Source organism: Lagopus muta, chromosome 1 (assembly GCF_023343835.1).
Source record: "Lagopus muta isolate bLagMut1 chromosome 1, bLagMut1 primary, whole genome shotgun sequence".
Classification (NCBI taxonomy): domain Eukaryota; kingdom Metazoa; phylum Chordata; class Aves; order Galliformes; family Phasianidae; genus Lagopus; species Lagopus muta.
The window spans coordinates 44,776,008-44,798,827 of NC_064433.1; the positions used below are offsets into that span (position 1 = coordinate 44,776,008).

General features: G+C 37.6%; 1 protein-coding gene across 7 annotated transcripts in view; it reads left to right on the forward strand.

Moving 5' to 3' along the window:
• The window catches only part of VEZT (vezatin, adherens junctions transmembrane protein), a 132,416-nt gene that overhangs the window by 11,409 nt on the left and 98,187 nt on the right, over nt 1–22,820 (forward strand). For 4 of the 7 annotated variants that reach the window (XR_007376857.1, XM_048943823.1, XM_048943854.1 and 1 more), the window contains exons 2-8: nt 2,635–2,769; nt 9,091–9,180; nt 10,766–10,941; nt 12,559–12,834; nt 17,315–17,464; nt 21,230–21,377; nt 22,139–22,470. Coding sequence is in view for 6 of the 7 variants with exons in the window: in XM_048943823.1 (XP_048799780.1) it covers nt 2,635–2,769; nt 9,091–9,180; nt 10,766–10,941; nt 12,559–12,834; nt 17,315–17,464; nt 21,230–21,377; nt 22,139–22,470 (1,307 nt within the window). In the remaining variant the exon portion in view is untranslated. Of the gene's footprint in view, nt 1–2,634; nt 2,770–9,090; nt 9,181–10,765; nt 10,942–12,558; nt 12,835–17,314; nt 17,465–21,229; nt 21,378–22,138; nt 22,471–22,820 lie in introns of those variants that run through there. The other 3 variants (XM_048943835.1, XM_048943865.1, XM_048943844.1) reach the window with 2 other exon arrangements.

Consider the following 22,820-nt stretch of genomic DNA (forward strand, 5'->3'; position numbering starts at 1 on the left):
AAAACATAGTTTGCATTTCCTTTAAGTTGGTTGGTGCTTGCTTGAATCCCTTGTAACGACGAGCTATCAGCAGTGTGGCCTTTCTGCAGTGACCCAGAAGGAGAAGTAATTTTACCTTATTTCCACAACAGAGAGCTGTTAATATCACCAGCATCTCTAGCATTATTTGGTTAGCTGAATGGATTCTGTCTAGCCTTGCCCCTGCAGGGAAGAAAGCAGAATACAGAAGATATGCCCTAAGATAGTGGGCAAACCCCTTGGTATATGTATTTTGACAGCTGTCCGTATTTAGGTGAGTATCAATAAAGAGAAGAATAGTCTCGTGTCCTGCTTGTGGCAGGTGTGATTGAGATGATTGTCGTCACTGAAGACAGCAAAAACATTTTTTTTGCTGTTTTGGATTTGCAGATTACTGAGGTGAAATAGTCTTTAAACTTCTTGGTTTGTTTTCACGCCAAAACACAGTATTTCAGGTACAGTCTCACTAGCTGTGTACAAGGGCACTGTCACTTCCTAGTCTTGTTGGCCTTACTATTTCTGATGCAGGCCAGGATGCCATTGGCCTTCTTGGCCACCTGGCCACACTGCTGGCTCATGTTCAGCAGCTGTCAGCTAACACCCTCAGACCCTTTTCTGCTGGGCACCCACACTGCTGTGGTTATGACCCACATGTAGCACTCAGCACCGAGCCTCATTGGATGCTGTGAGGCCAGACTGAACTCCATTCACTGTGACTGAGCCCAGCCATCAGCCAGATGAACTCACAGAACTGTACATCTGTCCAAACCAGGAGAATATTGTGGGCAGCAATATGAAACGTGTTACTAAAATTGAAGTATCCATAGTCTTTACCTCATCTAAGTGTCATAGAGGTAGATCAGGCTAGTCAGGCAGGACCTGTCCTTCATCAACCCATGCTGGCTTCACAACGTTTGTTTGTCTTATCTATACTGAGTGATGGCACTCCAGATGACCTTCTCAATTACCTTCTCTGGTACCAAGGTCAGACCAATAGGCCTGTAATTCCTGGAGTTTTGTCTACACCCACTTGTCTAAACTTGAAACGCTCTTGCTGATTCTGTCTGAAATATCCATGCTACCTTAAGAGCCTCCAGTGTGTGCGGGTTTGAGTTGTTCAGGTGTGCTGGCAGTGTACCGCCTGCTTTGTGTGGAGACCATTTCCAGAAGACATGGTTATGCATGTCCATTCCATTTGAAGTTTTGTCCTGAAGTTACTGGGGTAATTTAACATTGCCTTAAGTAAAAGAAGTATTCTAGTCTATTATGTTTTCTTTTGCATTTTAATTAAGTAATTCTGGTGAAGAGGCATGTTGCACTTTTAGAGAAACATAGCTTCTTTCCTGCCAGTCTAGGATTGAATTGTTTAATCAGGGTTGTCTGCACTTGAAGAAGTACTTGATGGTGAAGAAAGGATCCTTGGAAAAATGACAGGAGGTGTCACACTAGAAAAATTCCCACAAGGAAGTGAGTCATTAACGTAGGGTAGTGCTTTGCAGCATCATTGTCATGGGTGAGGGGACTGCCTGCACCTGCACAGAACTGTGAGCTGGTATGAATGTTTGAGTTTCAGGTTGAGTGGACTCTGAATCTGATGTGAGTAACTCAAGGGGAGTATGCAAAAGTGTGCATCTGCATGCTTTCAGTAGATAAGACTGGTCCAAATAGCACTTTGGTGATGGGTTAGAAATAGCCCTGCCAGTAACAAGTTCATTTATTAAGCTAGAATTGATGATTGCTTCAGTTTTTCTGTACAGCAGGCAGTCATTTGAGGTTTGCTCATGTTGGTTCTTGGTCATGGTAGAGACTATTTTCACAGCTTGTTTCTGCAGACCTCCACAATTGTTTGCCAGTTACAGTGGAACTTTTACTTCTTACTGTTCTTGTTGTCTCCCTGATAGTAAGTTACAGTTCTTTAGATGTTTTCTGTTCTTCTTACGCAGTTCTTACCTGGTTGCAGATTACTGTGGGAAGTTGGTAAAGAGTGAAAATAAATTTATAAGCAATGGGACTGAGAAGTTTTCTTAAAGCGAAATCTCTTTACATCAACTGTGTAGGACTGGAGTCACTGTAAATATACTCTTCATCAAATATGTAATAAATATTACTGTATGCGTGAATGCTGGCAAATAACAGTTGTTTAAATCTAGATATCCAGTTAGGGGTGAAAAGAGAATGCAGAAGTCTGTATAGGTAAATATTTAAAAATGTAAAAGTCCATTCAGTGGTGATCAGAATCTCATGTTTACTCTAAAAGATTTCCACAAATCTTTGGGTAACCTGGAAAAATATGTCTTTGAAAGAAGTTGGTTGTATGTTTCTCATCACACTGTATATTGACTTTTGCAACCTTTTTCACTGCAGTCAAGATAAAACTTGAGGGAGACTGAAAACAAAGGTTTGACTTATTTGTTCTTGCTGTGACACTGTGGGTTTTTTCCTGTTACATGCCTCATTGCTGACTGCATTGTTTAACTGTGCTTCATCATGTTATAGTCATATTTTATGGTAAATAGGGAATATCTTTTGCTCTTGGTTTTTGGTTTTGGTTTGGTTTTTTTTGGTTGGTTGGTATTCTCAAATTTTTCCTTTTATTTTTTTTTTTAACTCTTTCAGAATTCACCACTCTACGAGTATCTGCAGGATTTGGGACACACTGATTTTGAAGTATGTTCACCTGTGTCACAGAAGGCAAAGCAATGTGCAGTAGAGGAAGGCCAGAGAGAGAGGACTGTGCACACTGCCCAGAAAGTGAGTGTTCTCCTTTTTCTTAATATTTATCCTCCCAAAGAGAGCCACATTACTTCACAGATAGGCATAATTGGAGAGGATAAAGATGGAATTCTTACTGTAATAATTAGAAGGAAAAGTTAATAGTAACAGTTTTCATGTGTTGTCTGCAAATATGTTTAGGAATATCTGATCTGCCATTATATTTTGAGGTGTTCTTTGCTTTTATGTGAATTAGGGAAGAAAAATGCTTTGATAGTAAATTCTGTAAGAGTTGTAAATGACATTATTTACTGGATATTATTACTGTGGCTTGGATGATAATTCTATGAATAACACCTGTGATTTTCTGGAACAAAATGTTTATAAGTCCCAACCCTTCTCAATCATTCAGTTCCTAAATGTCGCCTCTTATGTAACAAAATACTAAGAAAGAGGATTTCTGGGAAGTAGAAATACCAGAGCCAATCTGAAGGAGAAAGTAGAACAGTGCTTAGGTTCTGGCAATTTTATAACAGTAACAGCTGACAAGGTCCATAAGCTCAGACTTCTTATTTTTCTATTATTTTAAATAAGGGCTAATGAATTTTTATGATCATTTTTGTATTAAAAGTATTCTTGAGAATTAAGAGCTTGGAGAATACTGAAATACGGTAATGCTGTAAAATATTTTATAGCATTAATTTGGCCACTTACCACATACAATGGTCTACTCATTTCTTGTTTTCCTTGTTAAAAATAAATGTGATTTTACTCTTATTGATAGCATGTAGGCCATGTGGTTCAGCTGATGATCTCTAGTGCGGGTGAGGAAATTCCAGTCTTGAGGCAACCAATGTACAACTCTCTTTGCTGATCCTAAAAAAGCAAGTATATAGAAAATTCCATAGTCAGACAGTCTGTCTGACTGTCCTCAAATCAGAGGTTCACAACCCTTTCCCTCTCTTTTGTAACCTCTGCTGCTTCCCTGCTCCACAATGTTCCACCTTTCTGATTAGCTGGCAGTGAACTAGGGAGCAGTGTGATACAAGTGGTCCTGAGCTCTCCAGAAGGTCTCCCTGCAGGATGTGGTGGATGGGGGGATCATATAGTGAATGAGGTGAGCTGATATTTCTCTTAGGCTTCTCTTTTTTTTTTTTTTTTTTTTCCCAAATAGTTCTTGAGATGCTTCCAAGAATGAGTCGGGTAATAGTTGCAATTAGGTAGGCTTTATTTCAGCATAAAACTTTCAGTTTTGAATGTGTCCTTCCTGTTCCTCCTTCATGTCAGATCCAGGCATTTTTATTTCAAGGTCTTTTAATCTGTTCTGCTCTGTGTGGGGTCTTAGGTAGGTAGGCTTCAGAAGTTTGTGAATTGATGTGGATATCACTGCTGTTTTTCTGATCTGGAGATGGTGCACGTTGTTACGAAAAATAAAGTAATGCAACTATGGAAGTCAGTACAGCTGTATGATTCTATGTTCATGTATGTGTCTTCCACTGAATTTAATGCGAAACTGCTATAGGGTTAAGAACCTTAAAAGTGTAAGGATGTACTGATTTTAAAAGCCTCAAGGATTCTGTTGTTTGGGTTTTTTCCCTTTGTTCCCCTTCAAATATTTTACTGCTTTGGGAGGAAGTCCTCTGGTATTACGTCAGCTGTAGAAGTAATTCATCATGGCTTGCTGGGCTACTTGAAAGCACAGGGCGTTTGAAAATGGATTGCACATTTCTTACGAATACCAGGATGACATTCATACTGTCTCATTTCAGTCTAGACAAGGATGCATGTGGGGAAAAAAGGAAGAAATGTTTGTGTAATTGGTAGTGATAAAATTTTGTAGGTTCTTCTAACTGTTGTTTCAGTAATTTGGGAATGTCTTTTGTAATCTAATGTCAGAAAGTCTGTTTTTGTGTCCCATTTTTGGCAGAATATTTCAAAAGGAGAGAGACAGCTTGTTTGAAGAAGTGCACTGAAATAAGGAGGATCTGGGCCTTTGTTAAAACTTCTCTGTGATGTACAGGCAAATCATTTCAATTCCCATCCAATCATTTCCTCATTTTTAGGTCGGACTATTATCACTTCCCTTCTCTCACTGTTTGCTGATGTAGTCTCCTGACATTATAAAATATCCGGGAAGCAAGTGGTTTCCAATCTCTGAATATGTACCCCCTCCTAATGTGAAATGATCTTAGCTGAGTCTTTAGTATAGCATAAATAACATGAATACAGTAGGTGTTCCCTGTCGAACAATGCTTAGTACATGGATATTATTTTCTTTCTATTGTGAAAAGCAAGTTTACAAACGGCTTCAACTTTAAAAGATACTTCAGAGTTAAATGCAGTACAGATCAAGTGCATAACAAATTAGAGTTTTGGCTTTCTTGGTTACTATAGTCCATCTGTCTTTCCTACGTTTTCTAACGGATCTGAAACACCATGGCATCTGAAACAATACTCTTTTCTTTAAAAGGTGATTTACGTTTTAGGGGGAGCATCCAATTCTTCTTTATTTCTCCATCTTCATCCCATTCTGCTAAATACAGGATTTGTTCTGAGTAGAAAAGGAGATAAATGATGTTCTTGAAGAAAAAAGTAAAATAATATTTTTTTTCTAGGTTGTCAGCTGACTGATAGTGGAAAACTCGTATTAGAAAAGTTGCAGTGTTGCTATGTCTTTGAGTTGGGATTGTTTACTCCTCTTGTAAGGCAAGGGGGATCCCTGTTCAGGTACAATCTTGTGACATACAACAGTATTTTGGCAAGGTAAAGATCTAGTGTGGGATCTTAGTAAATTGAAAAAACAAATCTAAGAGATAAAGATGTTCCTAGTGACTGATAATAACGTTGCTGTGTTTTGCTTTCCTACAAAGCAGAGCATATCGTTCAGGCTTAGTGAGAGATAAAGGCATCAGCTGAATTTGAAGTGTACCTTAATTAGTTTTTTGGTTGGTTAGTTTTGTTTTGTTTCCTTAATCAGATTGTGGTCTTAATGAACACTGAAATGAAAAGCTGTAAAGGTACTTCAAGGCTGCTCTGAGGGCTGAGGGAGTATAGAGAAGTGGTTTAGCATGGTAATTACAGTTGCAGTGCTTCTGGCTGTACCAATCTCAGGAGAAAGTTACAGCCGAAGTTCTGATCTCATGGTCACTTGATATTCAAAAGCACTGTTTAAAGGAAGCTTTAGATTTGTTTTCTGGAATTAAGCCAGAATTATTTGTGCAATTCTGCTTGATCTTTAAGGAATATGCTTCTTTCGTATACATTTTTCCTTTCTCATTCATTTTCCTAGACTGCTGTGCATATCTGAGTGTCTTAACTGATTTTACTCTCACCTCATCCTGACTCCAATGTGACAGTTATCACTAGAACAAGGCAGGTACTAGAGGCAGATATTTAGCATTCTGTTGAGGCCATCCACAGAAATTGGAAAGGAGGGACAGGTCCTTGCCTTTGCCTATGGCTTCCACCTACATAAGGCCAGCTTGGAGTAGCTGGAAGATTTTACTGCTTAGTATTAACATCTTTCTGAGCTGCACAGAATTGGAAGGCACCAATATTAATGATGGTGTTTTAGATACTGCTGAATTGCCATTTCAAGTTCACCCTGCATAGAAGAGAAATATTTCTAATAATTTTATTTTAGGTTCAAAATGAGTGATCCTAAAATGTTTGATGTTCTGTGCTACTTTTTAAATGTTAGACAGTGGATATCTTCAATTCTGCCAATTAAGCTTAGTAATAAACTTAATTATTATTACTTATTAAGCTTATTAAGAGAATTCATTTGGCTGACTTGCTTTCTGATGTTGTAAGAATGATGCTCCAGAAGCACTAGCAACATGACCTGACTTGTGTGTTGATGCAAGTTGTTTTACTTGTCAGTAACACTCCCAGTGGGAATGCAAACTGTGAGACACTGTTCCAGGGAACTGAATAATTGAATGTGTTACTGCACTCTACTGGGTCACAGCCCAAGACAGTGGGTTGTCTTGTTTTGTTTTCAAGCAGTGACATGCCTGTTGAGCATTTATGCAAGCTCATATTTTTATTTTTAATCTAAAACATGGTGAGTAAACCAAACAGTTATGTAACACATCAGTCTGGTTTTTTTCAGTAATTCTACAGTCTAGTTTAGTCAGCTGGTAGCAGTTTAAAACTGTCTTTGGTGTAGATTTAAATGCTTATGATAGAAACAGAAGAACTTCACAAGGCCAAGCAGTGGAAAAGCTCCCAGAGACATCATTTTAAATGAACAGCTCCTTTTGCACTTCACTGTTCTAAGGCAAGTGCTTCAGAACAAAGTATTTGCCTGCGGCTCAGATGTAGAACAAAGTATTTGCTCTTCAAATGTAGGGCAATGGCTTTATTTATTTCATCTCAATTTTCCACAAATTGTCATCAGATAATTTTGTTTTGTTTGCACCACTTCCCAAGAAACTCTACCTTGGAATATCATCTACTGCTCCAGTTTGTGACACCCTTCTCCCCCTCAGACACATGGCAGTGCCCTTGAGTAGCCTTGAATTCTTTGCCCATACAGCAAAAGTGATTCTTGCTTTTACCAGCATTACTGATAGTGATGATAGAGAATAGTAGGAGAACAGGCCTTTTTATTTTTTGATAGCTTGACCGTGTTGCACTTGAAATTACATTCTGTAACATGTTTGAAATCCCCATCTGCATTTATTCTGTAGGCTAAGTTGTGTGAATTGCAGGAGTAGCCCCTTTAACAAGGCTTGGTGATAGCTGTGTTCTGGAAAGAAGCATCATTACAAAAACCATATTGTCAGTTTGTCTATCTACTGGTCTATTAATTCTTTTTGACACGGGTCTGTAGTTCTAACTTGTATACTGAAAAGTGCATGCAAGAAAAACTTGAGTTAGGTTACCTAAGTGGATGCAAAAGTGAGTTAATTCAAAAATTGTTCTGTGAATCATAAAGGCTGCAGAGAGACAATTTCTGGTGTTGTTCAAAGCCATTCTGCTCTGTATCAAAACTTCTGTCAGTGCCTTTCAGAGGTCTATTAAATTGATTGGTGTGTCTGTTCTAGCTCCCATCACTGGCCTTACGTGAAAAAAATCCCAGGCTGAGCACAGCTCAGTACTTTTGTTGTTTAATTTTATTCTTCCGTTTCCAGCCTTAGAGTTGGAAGCATGATGGAGAAGTTTGTGTTCCTCTTATCACACAGCTGCTTCAGGGGCATTTCTGTAGTTTGCATTGGAACAGGGTTGTACCTGGAATCCTGAAATCAGAGGCTCAGTGTCGGTTCCTCTGGGCAAGTGACCTTTCAGCTGTTTTTACACTTCTCTGTCTTAAAAAAGAGAGAGAGAGAAGAAAAGGAAGAAGCTGATTTAATGCAGATACCGTTTATAGACTAAGCTCTTACGATTTTTTTTATTGTTGATGTGAGGTTGTTGTTTTTTTGTTTGTTTGCTGTTTTTTAAATAGTATGGCACAAAATGTAGGTGCTTCAAAATTCAAATTTTTTTGCCCTACATTTCACTTGATTGTACTGTGTGTCAGCAGTTTGAAAATTAACATGTAGGGCCTCAGAATTCATGAAATAGTCAGAGGTAAATACTTTGAAGAATATTTCCTGACAGCTCAGTCTGAGGAAAGTAGATGTAGAGTGTCTGTCCAAAACTCTGCCTTTTTCATGAGAAGTCTGGAGAGGGAAGCAGAGTCATGCATCTATTTAATTATGATATCTTCATGTATTTTAGGAAGATGTGCGAGTAAAATGCGTGGTGACAGAGAGCAGGTTCCCCTAATTAGTGTTGCTCAAAGTTACATTTACAGCTTGGATGAAGCTGTGTATTTAGATTTCATGGGAGAGGCAATATGGGGAGAGAAGTAGCTGATAGCAAGTGCTGGTGTGACAGGGAGTTTCTGAGACAATTCCTGTTAAAATCATGCATCCCTACTTCTGTTCACTCATCTTTCAGTACCTTGTCCTCCAAGGAGAGGTTGTTCCTCTCCCAGTCTTCTACTTCAGTTTCAATCAGCCATTTAACACTGCTGCTTTTTTTTATCCTGAAGAAGAGAGAAAATCTTTGTACTGAGTTGTTGCCAATCTGAGATAAAACAAATTCTAGCTGTATTTATTTTTAACAGTACAGCATAACAATTCATTACATTCAGTAGGTGGGGTGAATGAAGCTTTATTTCACAGTCTTGTGTACAGGCAAACTGAGCGGAAGCAGATGTTCCCATACTCTGAAGTTAGGCCAAATAGACTAAGGGAAACTTCCTTGCAGGTACATGTGTCTGATTTAACAAGAAAAGAAATAAAGAAATTGTCTGTCTGTTATTTCTTCCTTTTTTTTGTTTTTAATGGAAAGAATTTCTGTTCCTTTCAGCAAAGCATCCTGTCAAAACTAGTTGAGTTCTTCAGAAGTTGGTTTCCCTTTCCACAGTATAAGAAAAACGATGACATACTGCACCGATTGGTAAGAGATTTTTTTTTCCTTTTTTATAATTTCCTTTCCTAATCCACAGGTCTTCCCCTCCTTTGTACCTTCTCTTCCAAGCACCATCTTTAGTTTCTGTTGTGTTTTTTTTTTTCCTTCTAGCAGTTTTACTTAATCTTTAGGCAATATTGTTTCAGGTTCTCAGAGGTAAGGATGCATGGCAAATTGGGCACGCATACAGTGAAGGAAAACTGCCAGCAGCCAGCTTGAATATATTCACAGTGTGGAAGAGATGGTCAGAAATTAAATAAATTCTTGAAAGCTGAAAGGAATTAATTCACATTAAAACTGCCCCAGTCAGTGGAAGACACTGCAAAAACACTGAGAAAGTCCCTAAGTTGCAATCAGTGACTTGCAGACACAGCTCAAGATGAAAGCCTGTAGAGCATCATTTAGTGTCGCTTTGCCCTCTTACAGCTTCTTAGCTCAGGCGTAGCAGTGTGCTTGGGCAGCTCCACCACTCTTGGTCCTGTCCTGGGCTATGTGTTCTGTTTCTGCTCTATTCTCCATAGTGCTTTTGCATTTGGGAAAAGCAAAGTAAACTAATGCGCCACCATGGAAATGTTGCGTTAGACTGTTATGGAATCTAACAGTTAGAAGTTTGTTTTTTCTACTGTGATACAAGAATGAATCACTATATTGTAACTTAGGGGAAAAAAATGTTGAGTTATATGAGAAGTTAGGAGTTTCCATTTCTAAGACTTCATCTGATTGCTATCACTTCTCCCTCATTTGAAGAGGCAAGATCTCTGCAACATCTTGTTACTGACTGTCCTTTTAATTCCCTTCCTCCTTGTTTCTCTTTGAATTAGAACTTTTGGCTTCACAGCTTTTCTAACCTTAATTTCTTGAGACAGAAATGCAACCAAAGAATATGGAAAATGTTTCTTCTGCTGCCTGCTACTTTAGGGTAACAAAATGACACAGGATATTTTGGAGGATGGCAGTTTCCTCTTGAACACAGCCCTAAAACTGTGTTTTCCAGTAAATGTAGAGTGCAAATAGTCTGGATTAATATCAATGTAAAGAATTTAACTAGCTAGTTTGTGGAAGCCTGGGTTTTCATAAATAATCTAATTTGGTCAGTGCAGACTAAAAAGCTTCTGTAACGTGAAATGTCAAACTTCTGTAAACTTCTGTTAACTTTTGCTCTCCTTTCCTTCCTGTAATCTAGCTAGATGCAAAAATGCCACATGTTCAGTTTTGGTGCTTATACAACATTCTCAATTGGAAGGGTTCTGTACTGATAGTTTGGTGCAATATTTTGGCATAATTTAACATGTTTTCTAGATATCACTACTGTCTAGATCTGATCACAAGTCAATGTGAAACACCCTGCTAGGCTGAAGTAATAGATAGAAAATTAGTTTTTAAATTTAAGCATGTTTAGAAAAGTGAGGTAGCCACTACTGGTATACCTGAAATATTTCTGAATCTTCAGGAAGTGTTAGCTGCCAGTGAAGTGTAGGGTGTCTGGATGTTTCCCTTGTTATCATAACTTAATTTTAAGAGTTTACATGTTCTTTACTAACACTTGTTTTTTCTTCTGCTTATTTGTGGTAAGGATGTTGGATTTCGATTTGACACGCTCCGTACCATCCTGCAACAGGAAGTTCTGCTGCAGGAGGATGTGGAACTGATTGAGTTCCTTGACCCGAGTATCCTGTCTGCAGGGCAGTGTAAGCAACAGGAAAATGGACAGCTTCCAACACTACGCTCCCTAGCAACTCCTAATATTTGGTATTGTACAGAGAATATCTGTTACAGTGTTCGCTCTTAAACAACAACAAACAAATATTGTATGTTCTTTACATAAAATGCAGCAATATAGTAACTTCTTTTTTCTCAGATCTTTGAGTCTTTGGTCCACTACTACTCACATATATGGATAAACATGTTTTTGCCTCAGGCATTTTATTGAAAGAGCAGTTTTAATCTGAGATAGATACATAAGTGTAAGTCAGTACTTATAAACCCTAACAGATGCCATGAATTGGTTTTAAAAACATTTGAGGTAGGAAGGATTGTTTGTCCAGCATGGAGAAAACTTATGTGGGATGAAACAGTCTTATGGGTAGTAGAAAGTAGTAAGGAAGCAATGTCAATGTGCGCAGAAAAGCAAAAGATATGAAGAAAAATAATTTGATTCATTTCCAAAATATTTAGACTGAATTTGGGGGAAATCTTTGGAACTCTGAGGATACTTAGCAGTAGGGATAACTACATGGGTGCATTTGGCATCGTCTTTATCTTCTTGGGGCTGTCAGTGATGATTTAGATAACCAGAAACTGAAAATCAAGAAGCTGGTCTCTTTGACCCCTTCCAGTCTTTCATTTTGGAGATTTTTGGGGCAGATTTTTTTTTTTTTTTTCAAATATGCTAATGAAGTTACAGACTGTGTGTCCCTTCTTTAAAGTTATTTATGTTCCTGTAATACTTTAACTGCACCTTTGCTGAAACCTGTCACTAGAGCGAAAGAGTTAAAGAGTTAGCTTTTGTGAGCTAATTGAAAAATGACTACAGAACTGTCCAGCAACTAGAAAATCCAGCACCATGTTTGATTTTAGGGGGGAGAAAAATGATATTTTCATTTCAAAAACTTCAAAGATTGAAGTTTTTTATGTAGGTTGAAACCCATATCCTGTCCATCTCTGTGAAGACTGATACAATTTTACAAAATTGCAGCTATAATACTAGATGTGAAACACCGTGTATTTTTTAGGAGTTACTTGTTGTAGATTTCTTTCTAGATGAAAATAACAGCCTTACCAGGTTTTGGAAATGTTCTTTAGAAATAACTGAACTGAGATACTAATTACTCTGTCGGGTTTTTTTTTTTAAAGGATTTTCAGAGGCTGCCAAATAATCTAAAATAATTATTCTATCTATGCCATGAGAATGTGCTCAAAATTAGTTGTCTGTTGGTATCCGAGTTAAATGAGTCAAATGGCAAAAAATAAAGCTAGTGTTACACAAGGGTTTCGTTTCCAAAAAAACCCATACCCTTTCCTAATGTATTTTTGAACCAGGAAATACAGATATTCCCATTCCTACCCATTCCAGCTTCTAATGCTGAGTAGTCAGATTGGGGTTTGGCTTTGTGGGTTTTGTTTTGTTTTAAGGTCATATAAAATAAAGTGGCCATTTGAAGTGGTACGTCTTTCTTCTACTTTTGCCATTAAATAGCTGGATAAATGTTTCTTTAGAGTATACCCAAGGTGTAATATCATGTGAATGTACGTTTAATCTGCAGCTTAGTATTTTCTCGTGTTTACAGCTCACTTAAGAATCTACATGTACTTGCTGCTTGTTTGACCTCAGGAGTCTGTGGTTGAAACTACTTTCTCTGTTTGCAGGGATATCTCACTCTTGCTTGCCTTTGTAAGTGCCCTGCTTATGCTTCCTTCATGGTGGAAGGAGTCATCATGGCTACCGTGGGGACTGGTTCTGCTTGTGTATGCAGTCTTTCGAGTGTGGGCCACATGGAGGACAGCCAAGCTACAAATGTCCCTGCAAAAATACTGTACCCAGCTGGAAGAAACAGTAGCAAATAGTCGAGCTTTTACTAATCTTGTGAGGAAAGCTCTACGGCTCATTCAAGAGACTGAAGTAATTTCCAGAGGATTTACCCTGTGAGTCTGCGTTTCATTTTAATGCAAGATCCGTCTAAGCCAGATGTGTTCTGACATAGTCTTGTTGCACTGTCTCCCATAACAAATGGAACTGCTGAAAACCATGCTGCTTAAAGTTTTGCTTTCATGTAAAATAGTATAATTATCATAGCTGTGTTCACCAACATGCGAGTATGAATCCTAACAAGACATTGTTAAAACTATGCATCCTGAAGGAGCATTAAGTATCAGAAATATTTACTGGACACCTACATTTTTGAAAATCTCCTGGAGTCTTAGCAATGAAATACCGAAGGAAAAAAAAAGGACTTAGAACCAATCCTGGAGGGTTATTTAGGTTGTTTCTTTCACAGTTTTTTGTACTTCATATTACCAAATCCATGTAACCAAACTGATCTGCAAGTAATCATTCATATTTTAGAAAACAAGATTACTTCAAAATTATCAAATAATAGTCTGAAGTAATGAGAGCATAGCAATTAGCAAGGCCTATTCAGAGGTCATTTTCAACCTCAAAAAAATTACGTTTCCCTTTTCTTTTCTTGCATACAATTGTTAAGATGTTTAGAATTTTAAGTTATTTACTCCTGGATTTGCCTCTTGTCCACTTAAGGTATTAAAGTTTCTCTAGTTATTTAGCTCTCTGGGTAATATTTCACTCCTTGGATAACTTTACTCTTATTATGTTGAAGGACATTAGAACATATTCAGTGTGTGCAAGACCCACTCTCATTGCCATGTATGTCCTTTTCCCTTGTAGCAACCTATTTCTAGACATATGCCTGAGTCAGTTTGACTTGAAATTAAAGAAGACAGGAAATGCCCGCAACTAAATGCTGCTGACTTCTTTCTAAAACCAATAAAAAGTTCCCCTGTGTGCACCAGAAATGGTTAATGCCAGACCAACTACTCAACTTGTAGGCTCTTGTTGTTATGTGCAAGCTTTAAACTGTGGAGTTTGCATTTTGAATTAATTTTTGAATTTGAGATACCTTCAATATACTTAGCTTTATTCTCCCTTAGGAATGCATAAACATGTCTTCAGTCTGCCTAGCTGTGTTTTTTGTTGTGTTTTCTGAAGAAGTGTATAGTTAAGCAACAGACAGTCTTATCTTTGCAGATGAGTTCTTAAAAGAAATTATTATTAGGGCTTGTCCAAATAACAGATGAGAAAAAAAGTTTGGGTTTTTTCCTAAGTTTAAGCAAATGAACTTGTGGTCAGTGTTAAAAATTGCTCGTTTCTTGTTTTTTTACTACATATCTTAGATAACAGATTAACAAAAAACAGACTGATCTTTAAGCTAGTGCTTGATCTCATAGCCCCTTTACTTAAAATTCTGGCAAGCTTTTCAAAAGCTTTTATAGTGTGGATGGAGTGGGAGAATGCCATGTCAGCATTCTCATCAGAATCATCATCATTCATACTCAGTATGAAGAGGTCGGTGTCATACAGGTTTTGGGTTGATTTAGTCTGGAGGAAGTTTGAACTCGAGTGTTCCCTCCAGCACCCACGTAAGTAAGAGATGCTGCTGCAGAGCACGGTGAACTTCTTTGCTTGATATTATGCTTTATGTGTGATCCAAAAATCTAGCTACCCCCTCTCGGTGAATTTTGATACAGTGAATCTTAGAGGAACTAAGTTTGATATGTTCTCCAGTAGTAACCTTGTCAAAGTCTTAATGCTTGTTCAGAGAGAGTCTTGAGGCAATAGGAATGGTTGCACCTGGAAAGTTAATGAGTATCTTCTTGTATTGTTTTATATCTTTAAAGGAATGGGATTTTAACTGGGTAGTGCAGCATCCTGTTGCATGATACATATGCTGCTCTTTGAATATTCTGCAAGCCTAGCGTAGTCTGGACTGTGAATTCATTTTGTTATGAATGAAAGACAATGAAGCTGACAAATAATACCGAGTCCAGGTTTTGACTGACTGTCTTAGCATAGTTCTGCAAGCCCAGGTCCTGGTGTCCTATGTTTTTTTCTCTCTATTGCACCATCCATTGCTATGTTCTCATATGGCTAATTTGTGTAAACTTACAGCTTTGCTTTATTCTACTCTCCATGCCCCCTTGTTAATTAATATTTGGCTGTTTCTGAAAGTGTTAAATTATCCTTGATGTGATTTGGGTCAGTTCTCCATTGGTTCATTGGTTTACTACTGCATGGCAGTGACTGCTATATGACCAATTGATTCAAATGTTGTTTTGCCTTTGTTCCCATCCCACCTAAAAAAAAAAAAAAAACCACAAACAAAACAAAACAAAAGAAACACACAGTAGCCACTTAAGGAAAAAAAAAAAAAAAAAAGCCAAACCAGTAAGGACCATGTCATGTGTTTCTTATATAATCTGCTCTTCAAAGACCATTGAATATTCTGATTTCAGTGTGGCCTTCAGAAGAGTTTAATACCTCTGTTGGCTTTTAAGCCTGCACAGTAAAAGCTCTGTGATGCAGAGATGCTCAAGATCTTGCCAATGTAATTTGGATTTCAGAAATTATGTAGCCAGTGTAGGAAAGGGCTCTGCTCAGGCAGAACAGCAGTATTTCTGTCTCTGTTGCAATTAGACAAATTAATCTTGATCACGAGTTGCAGCCTGGATTTTCTCCTGGCTAATGAAAGTATGTTCATTATTAAATTATGAAATGAAAACTGTAGGGATATACAATGAAAGGCTGCAGCAATAAAAAGGAAGTAGTTATTTCCTTGTCTGTCACTGATACAATTAACTTTATTCCAAAGTACTACCTCGATATAGTTTCAACTAGAATCAAACTCTGTGAGTGTATGTTGTTGTGTATAGCATCTCTGTAGAAGTTGCTTTTGTGTTAGAGTACAAGAATAGTTTTTTATTCAAGTGTACATGCAGGTTTGTTAAAGGAGAGATTCTATTTAAAACTTGATTTGTGAAACTAATGGAGAAATAAATAATAGTTCTTTACAAGGAAAATGGATATGGAGCAGCAGAGAAGAGGAAATTCACTTTTAACCTTTTTTAAAATTTTTTGCTGTTTGTGGCTGATGTCCAAAGCTGATAATATATTGTAAGTTCAATTAAAGTATGTGGAAGATAAATGAAAACCTAGGAAGCTAGGAATATGGCATGTCTGTCACATGGAAATTTGTAGCAAGTTATATTAACATTACTGGAATAAAGAATTATTCCATTTAAAAGAAAAAAACAACACTGAAACAAGCCTCCCAAGAAGCAATACAAATTGTTTTGTTGAATACTGGCAGTACTGCACGTACTGCATGAGTTGTGCAGAAGCTGAAAATGCTTGCATTGCTGTAGCAGAACATAAATTTCTTTCTCTTTTTTACTAGAGAATAGTTTTTACTAGCAGAATAGCTTTACTCTTCTCTTTGGTCCTGCTTCTGACAGTTCACCCAAGGCTTGAGTCTATGAAGTGATATAAGAGTTTGTCCTTGAATGCTTCTAATTTTATCTTCACAAGTTAGGAAAACATTAGAGATTGGCATGTCCTGACTTACAGATACAAGGTGAACTCATCACTTTCCTCTGAGTAAGGTGAGAGCAGAAGCAGGCTTCCAATCCCCTACCAGTTTGTCAGTCTTGATGACCGCACCACATCCATTCCCGATCTGGTTCTAGTGAACACAGTGCAGGAGAGGATGAACTGTGCACTTAGGCCATTTTCAGTGTTGTAGCTACAGGTTTGGCATCAGATTATGTGTCTTAAGACTCTGTAGATATATTTAACATTTACTCAGTTCATAATCCAATTTATTTCCAGATTAGACAATTTCTTACTGTTCTAAAGACACTTTGAAGTATAGTCTAATAAGCAAATGGTGTCTTTTAAATTGTGTATTCATCTGAACATATGGATACCAAAATATATTTTCAAATATGCTTTATACAATTGTGTACATTTCATGTTACCTGTCTGACTTCCATGAAACACTGCTGTCATTCACTGCATGATTGATAAAAGCTATTTCACCACTTAAGTAACGTTTCTTTTGACCTAGAGAATAATTCTGCAGGGGGTTTGTCCAAAAATAGTGTTTTGCATGAAAAACAATAAACAGTAGCACATTTTTCTATAAAAAGTATTTAAAGAGCAAATCTGCATGCAAAGAGGCAAATGTTAAATATCTGCAAACTTACAGTGGGCTTATGGTAGTTTTATGGCAGATAATGTTGTGGCCTGCCTACATTTACTATGTTCTTTTGGAACACTTTGGAGAAGACAAATGTCCTCAGGAATTTTACTGTGGCTCAGGTAGGACTGGAATCAGGCTGCCTACAGAGGAATCCTAGCTGCTTAACTACATGTTTGACTGAATAATTCACTGATGTGAATTTCTTGTGTGTGTGTGTGTGTGTGTGTGTGTGAGAGAGAGAGAGACAGTTACTGAGTAAAAAAATAGTGTTAGAAAAAGAAAACTTATGTATTATCTTTTAAAAATACTTTAGGACATCTGTACAGTTGTATCACATTTTACTTTTCAAGTTTGCTTGACAGGGTCAGTGCCGCTTGCCCACTTAATAAAGCTGGACAGCATCCTAGTCAGCATCTTATTGGTCTCCGGAAAGCCGTCTATCGGTCTGTCAGAGCCAACTTCCGAGCTTCAAGACTGGCTACTCTGTACATGCTGAAAAAATATCCTTTTTGTAAAAACCCATCCGTTCAGATATTCTATTAATATGGTTTTCTACCTGCATTCATGCCGACATTCAGAGTTGGCATGACTAGAAGCATACAGTATCTAATTGTATATCTAATTATATATTTAAACAAAAACTGAAGAAAATGTAGCGTAGTAAATTTTGTCTTATGCTTGATTTGGAGCAGTCAACGTATTTCTTTTTTTTTTTTTTTTGCACTTTGCAGTGTGAGATGAGATCCTGTGGATTGAAAACATTGCCCCAGGTATTGATGGCCATGCCTTTGATGTATGTACTGTTTTATGATTATTCCTAAGTCATCTTTTTTCCTCACACAAAAAAACAAAACACCTCTCCTCAGAACAATATGCCCTTTCACTCCCTGTCTCCATTTGCAAAGATAAGTTGATTTCCTGTTTCAGACAAGCTGGGTGAAACTCTTATTACATTAATAAGCCAAAAGAGTGAGGATTTTCTATTCCAAATCAAACTGTGACACTTGCTTCACAAAATCAAATCTGAATCATAATCTGTATCTCCTCAGCAATTCAAGATTTTTGTTGTACTCTGTAGGAAGTGGCAATGTAGAGTATTTCAGACTGTATTGGAGCAAAAACAAAAACAGAAAACAGGTACATTTCTGATATGAAAAACATTTGTGTGTGTCTTTGAAAGATTTTTAAAATGGAGGTTCAATTATACCAAGTTATCATGCAGATACCTTAGTAGTAATGCCAGCTGAAATGAATGGTCAAAAATAGGTTGGAACTGTATGTCTATAAATTCTTGGCGACCAAATAGAGAAGCATTATATAGAAGCATTCTATATGCAGAATGTAGTGGAATGTAGTAGAACAGGTGTTTTGGTTTTTGTTTGGCTTGATTGTTTGTTTTTTTGGCTGTTTTGCTTTTTGCTTTTTTTTTGCATTTTTGCTTGACGTATCTTCCAGTAGAAATTCAACGTGTGAAATGCATCTTAGTCTCCAAGACAATAGCATTTGAATCTTCCTACCTAATATACTAAGAATCAAGGCTTAGTGAAGGTAATGGTAATGTGTATCTCAAATGAGTAAGTGGGAGATCTGACTAATGAAGTTGTTACAGAGAATTAAAAATCTTCATTCACAGCTTTACAGTTTAAATACAGATATGCAATACAGATCATATAAACCTGACATGTTATCATTACTCACTTCAGTAAGACAAGAAGCTTGCCAGTGTTTGCTTGTGGTTGGTATGCCACTTTCTAAGAGTGAATTGAATAAATTAATATCTTCCTAATTACAATTTGTTCCCATGTAAAATAGAAAAACATACTATGATGCTGTAGCTTAAATTAAGTGTTTTTGTTAAACTCAGTGGACCAGTAATATTTCACAAGAGGGATTCTCTACGTTTCATGTGAAGTGACAGTTATTTACTTGCAGAAACTACTCAGCATTTTCTCACGTCATCCTTACTCTGATTTGTTCATACCAACAAGAGTGCATTGTTCACAGTTGTAAAAGAAACAGCCATAGAGGAGAAAAGAGTATTTCTCCTTAAGCCTGAAAAATGAGGGTATAGTGGAATACAATATCCTTATTTTAGCTTAAGCTAAAAGTTGGGTTGGGTGTTTGCAGGATATGATGCAGATTTGTCACTACTAGTGTAGGAAACCTCTGCACTGCACTACACTGAGTTGTGTAATAATTTAGAGGTGATCAGGCACTGGCACAGGCTCCCCAGGGCACCAAGCTGCCAGAATTCAAGGAACATTTGGACAGTGCTCTCAGTCATAGGTTTAATTTCGGTGAGGTTCTGTGTGGAGCCAGGAGTTGGATTTGATGATCCTTGTAGGTCCCTTTCCACTTAGGATATTCTGATTATTATATTTTTAAATTTAATGTCCTTTCATTATGATGAAGTGGATGATAAAATACATTCTATGTATTTAAGATGCATTGAGTTCAGGAAAATTTGCTCTTGTTACATCTAGTTAAATTTTATTCCTTCTCCTTTGAAAAAGAAATTTAGTTAATCACGAAATGTTAAAATAAAAAGCAACCACTTTTTTGCTTAGGAAAGACAGCTAATACAAGAAAACCTTAAGCTGAAGGTAAATAAATAAGTAGATGTACTCTCTTTGGGCTCTAAAAGCCTACATCAGAAGTTTGCTTCTGGAATATCTAAGTAAAGATTTTTGTTGTTGACCAGCCATCACAGTCATCACATGCTTTGTTCATCCCTTCCAGCAGGTTCCAGAATTTTATGAGACAACAGAGCATCTTGGATTTATTAGGAATTCTATGAGGCCTTGTTAGATCTTTAGATGGGAAAGTACTTCTGAAGAGCAAAGTACTACTATTAAATTGTTACGTATGTGGGTGCATTAGTCCTTTTGCTTTTTTATAAGTATCATCATCCTCCAAGCAGACTCTAGATATTCACTGTACATATATTTTATTCTGGATTTGACAGTTTATTATTTAGTATCTTTGCCTTCTCTTGCTCTAAGCTAATAAGGAATGTAAGTTAAACGTGAGAAAAGTATTTTTGCAAAAGCAGGAGTGTTTAAATAAGGTACACTTATTTACTCTACTTGCATCCCTTTAGTTAATTTCACAATGTGAAAAAAAAAGACATGCTTTAGATCAAAGAGCACTGAGGAAATGTCAGTACATTTTTAACCAAAATTATTGGAAGTAAGAGGGCATGGCAGGAGACAGTGTGGGAGTTTAATGGGAATCCCTAGCTGAGACGCACTGTGTGTAAGTGACTCGTTTGGTCAAACCATCTGCTTGAGAGATTCCCTGTAATTTTTTAATAGATTTAAAAATCCACATGTTCAAACTGTTTTTCTTGCTGTTGCAGAAAAAGATTAACACAGACTGTGGTTAGTCTCTAAGATAATAGGTCCTGAAGATTTTGACCTGTTTTTTTCAGTCTCTGGTGGAGTTAATGTCCCTGTGCTCCATCTGCTGGACACACTTTCAGGTTAATTCAGACTAGCTGACCCCACTGACACTGTGTTTATGTGAAGCAGAAGATGCTGTGTTACTGAGTCATTTGCATTGCAGATTTTCATCTGCATTCATGCTTCTGGAGAGCACTTCACAGGCATCTTTCTTCCTGTCTTTGAGTAGAAATTAGTGAGAAATGTGTTTGTTCAGAGCCTGAGCACTTAGTATTGATGTTTCCTGAGCCACAGAAATTTCCCTTTGTGCAGTGTGCTCCCACTCAAACGAAGAACACTTTCTTGAGCATTATTGCAAATACAATCCTAAGAGAATGTAGAGGGTGGAAAATTTGGGAGTGAAAGTGAGTAGAACTTGTGGCTTCCCCAGAAAACGTATTAGCTGGATAAGAGAGAAGTACTTCTAATGGCCTTTACGTGACCAGGGAGGTTGAAAACATTCAGTTTGTAAATCAAAACATCAGTCTTCTCTCTGATCTCTGTTGAGGCTGACATGAGCTATTTATTGGGAATTTACTGATTAAGGATAATTTCCTCGCTTGAAAGGAATGCTGAGATTTTGCATCAATCTGATTGTATTTGTTTCTTTCTAGGTGGTTGCATTTAGACATGGAAGTTTATTTGGTGTTCTATCTCATCCTTCTATGAGCTTGTAAAACTGTACTGTGAAGAAAGACGGAAAGTTCAATTAAACAGGATTTAGATTCAACTAAACAGAGATTGGATGCCATTTTCTTAGGTGTTTTTTTGCCTTATGTGTTTAATGCAAAAGTACTTTGTTAGCCTCCTTAACTCTGGCTAAACCTACCCTCTCAACTCTGAGAGCGACAACGTGACCAGCTACATCTGTGTAGTCCCTTTTAAGGACCTGGGACTGGGACTGAGTGAAGAGCAGGTATCTGAGGAGGAGGCACACAATCTCACGGATGGCTTCAGCTTGCCTGCACTCAAGGTAATCACTCTTAGAAAGACACACATGCATGCAGGCTCAGCGTGAGAATCCCTTTCAGTTGTTGTGGTGCATACAGCTGATTGTCTTCTCTAAACAAAGACAACTGCTCATTTCATTTGAAGTGGAAGTTCCTAAGAAGTTAAGTTGTGGGTTTGCTTCTTCCCAGTTTGCCTAACCTCTTCTGTGCCATGTAAAATGTTGTGATTCGTGTCTTACAGCTCTTTAGTGGCATTCATCAAATTTCTCGCTTTGGCTGAAGAAAGGAGTTAAGTCAGCTTTCTCCTGAAGTACAATGTTTTTTTGTTGAAGTAGAGTGCAATTAGGCTTCTGTTTCAAGATTGGTTGCGGGCCAATGCAGTAACTTTTAAGTGGATGTAGAAATTATAGCCTAATGTTATAAAGGAAAAATTGTCTTTGCTGCCACTAGAATTTTGGCAGCTCTTTTTGAGCTGTAGGGTATTTGAAGATCATAGCAAATAATGAGACTGCCTGATGAGAATATGAAAATTGAGGTCTCTGACAGACTTTTGAACATAATTGCCTATAATGCACTTCATTGGAGAATTAATGGTCATCTGAGGTTCACTAGATCTGAACCCACATGGTCAGAGATATCCTTCAAAAATACTCAGTGGATTTTCTTATTATTTCAGTGTTTCTGTGGTAGGCTGAGGAATGTTTCTGCATTCTGTATCTGCACCTTTATTTTGGAGGCTGGCTGTGTTCCAGGTACACAGAGCTAACCTCACTCTGTTTTGCAGGTTCTCTTTCAGCTATGGGTAGGGCAGAGTTCAGAGTTCTTCAGGAGACTGGTACTGCTCCTCTCCCCAGCCAATGCATCCCCCAAGCCCTTGATCTCCCCTGAACGGTTGCCTCATCATATCCTGTCTGATGTGACTCAAGGCCTACCTCATACACATGCTGCCTGCTTAGAGGAGCTCAAGAGAAGCTATGAGTTTTATCGGTACTTTGAAACTCAGCATCAGTCAGGTTTTGAACGACCGACCAGAACAAAACAGAAGTCAAGAGAGTTGAACAGCCTTCAAACAGCAGTACGCAGTCTGCAGCTTCATCTCAAGGCACTGCTGAATGAGTAAGTTTACACATGAATTAAGAGACTATGCCTGTGGGAAGAAGGCTTCAGACTCGAGTTCTTTGGGTTGTCAGTTTACTTTATCCCAGATTAGAAACAAAAAATGCAGATACAGTCACTGTAAGTACATCATGCCTGTCCTGTTCCTAATTGATTTTACTAAGGTGTCTGTTTCCAAGGTAACAGCTCTACTTTAAAGTAAAGTAGTAAAGATGTTTTTTGACGGTATAATTATCTGAAGAATGCTTCAGAGATTCTGTTTCCCTGTTTACATTCTCACACTCTTCCCATTGCTGTGTCTGAACTCTCAGCTGTCATCTAAGTACATCTTTATGTAGAATGAGGTCAAA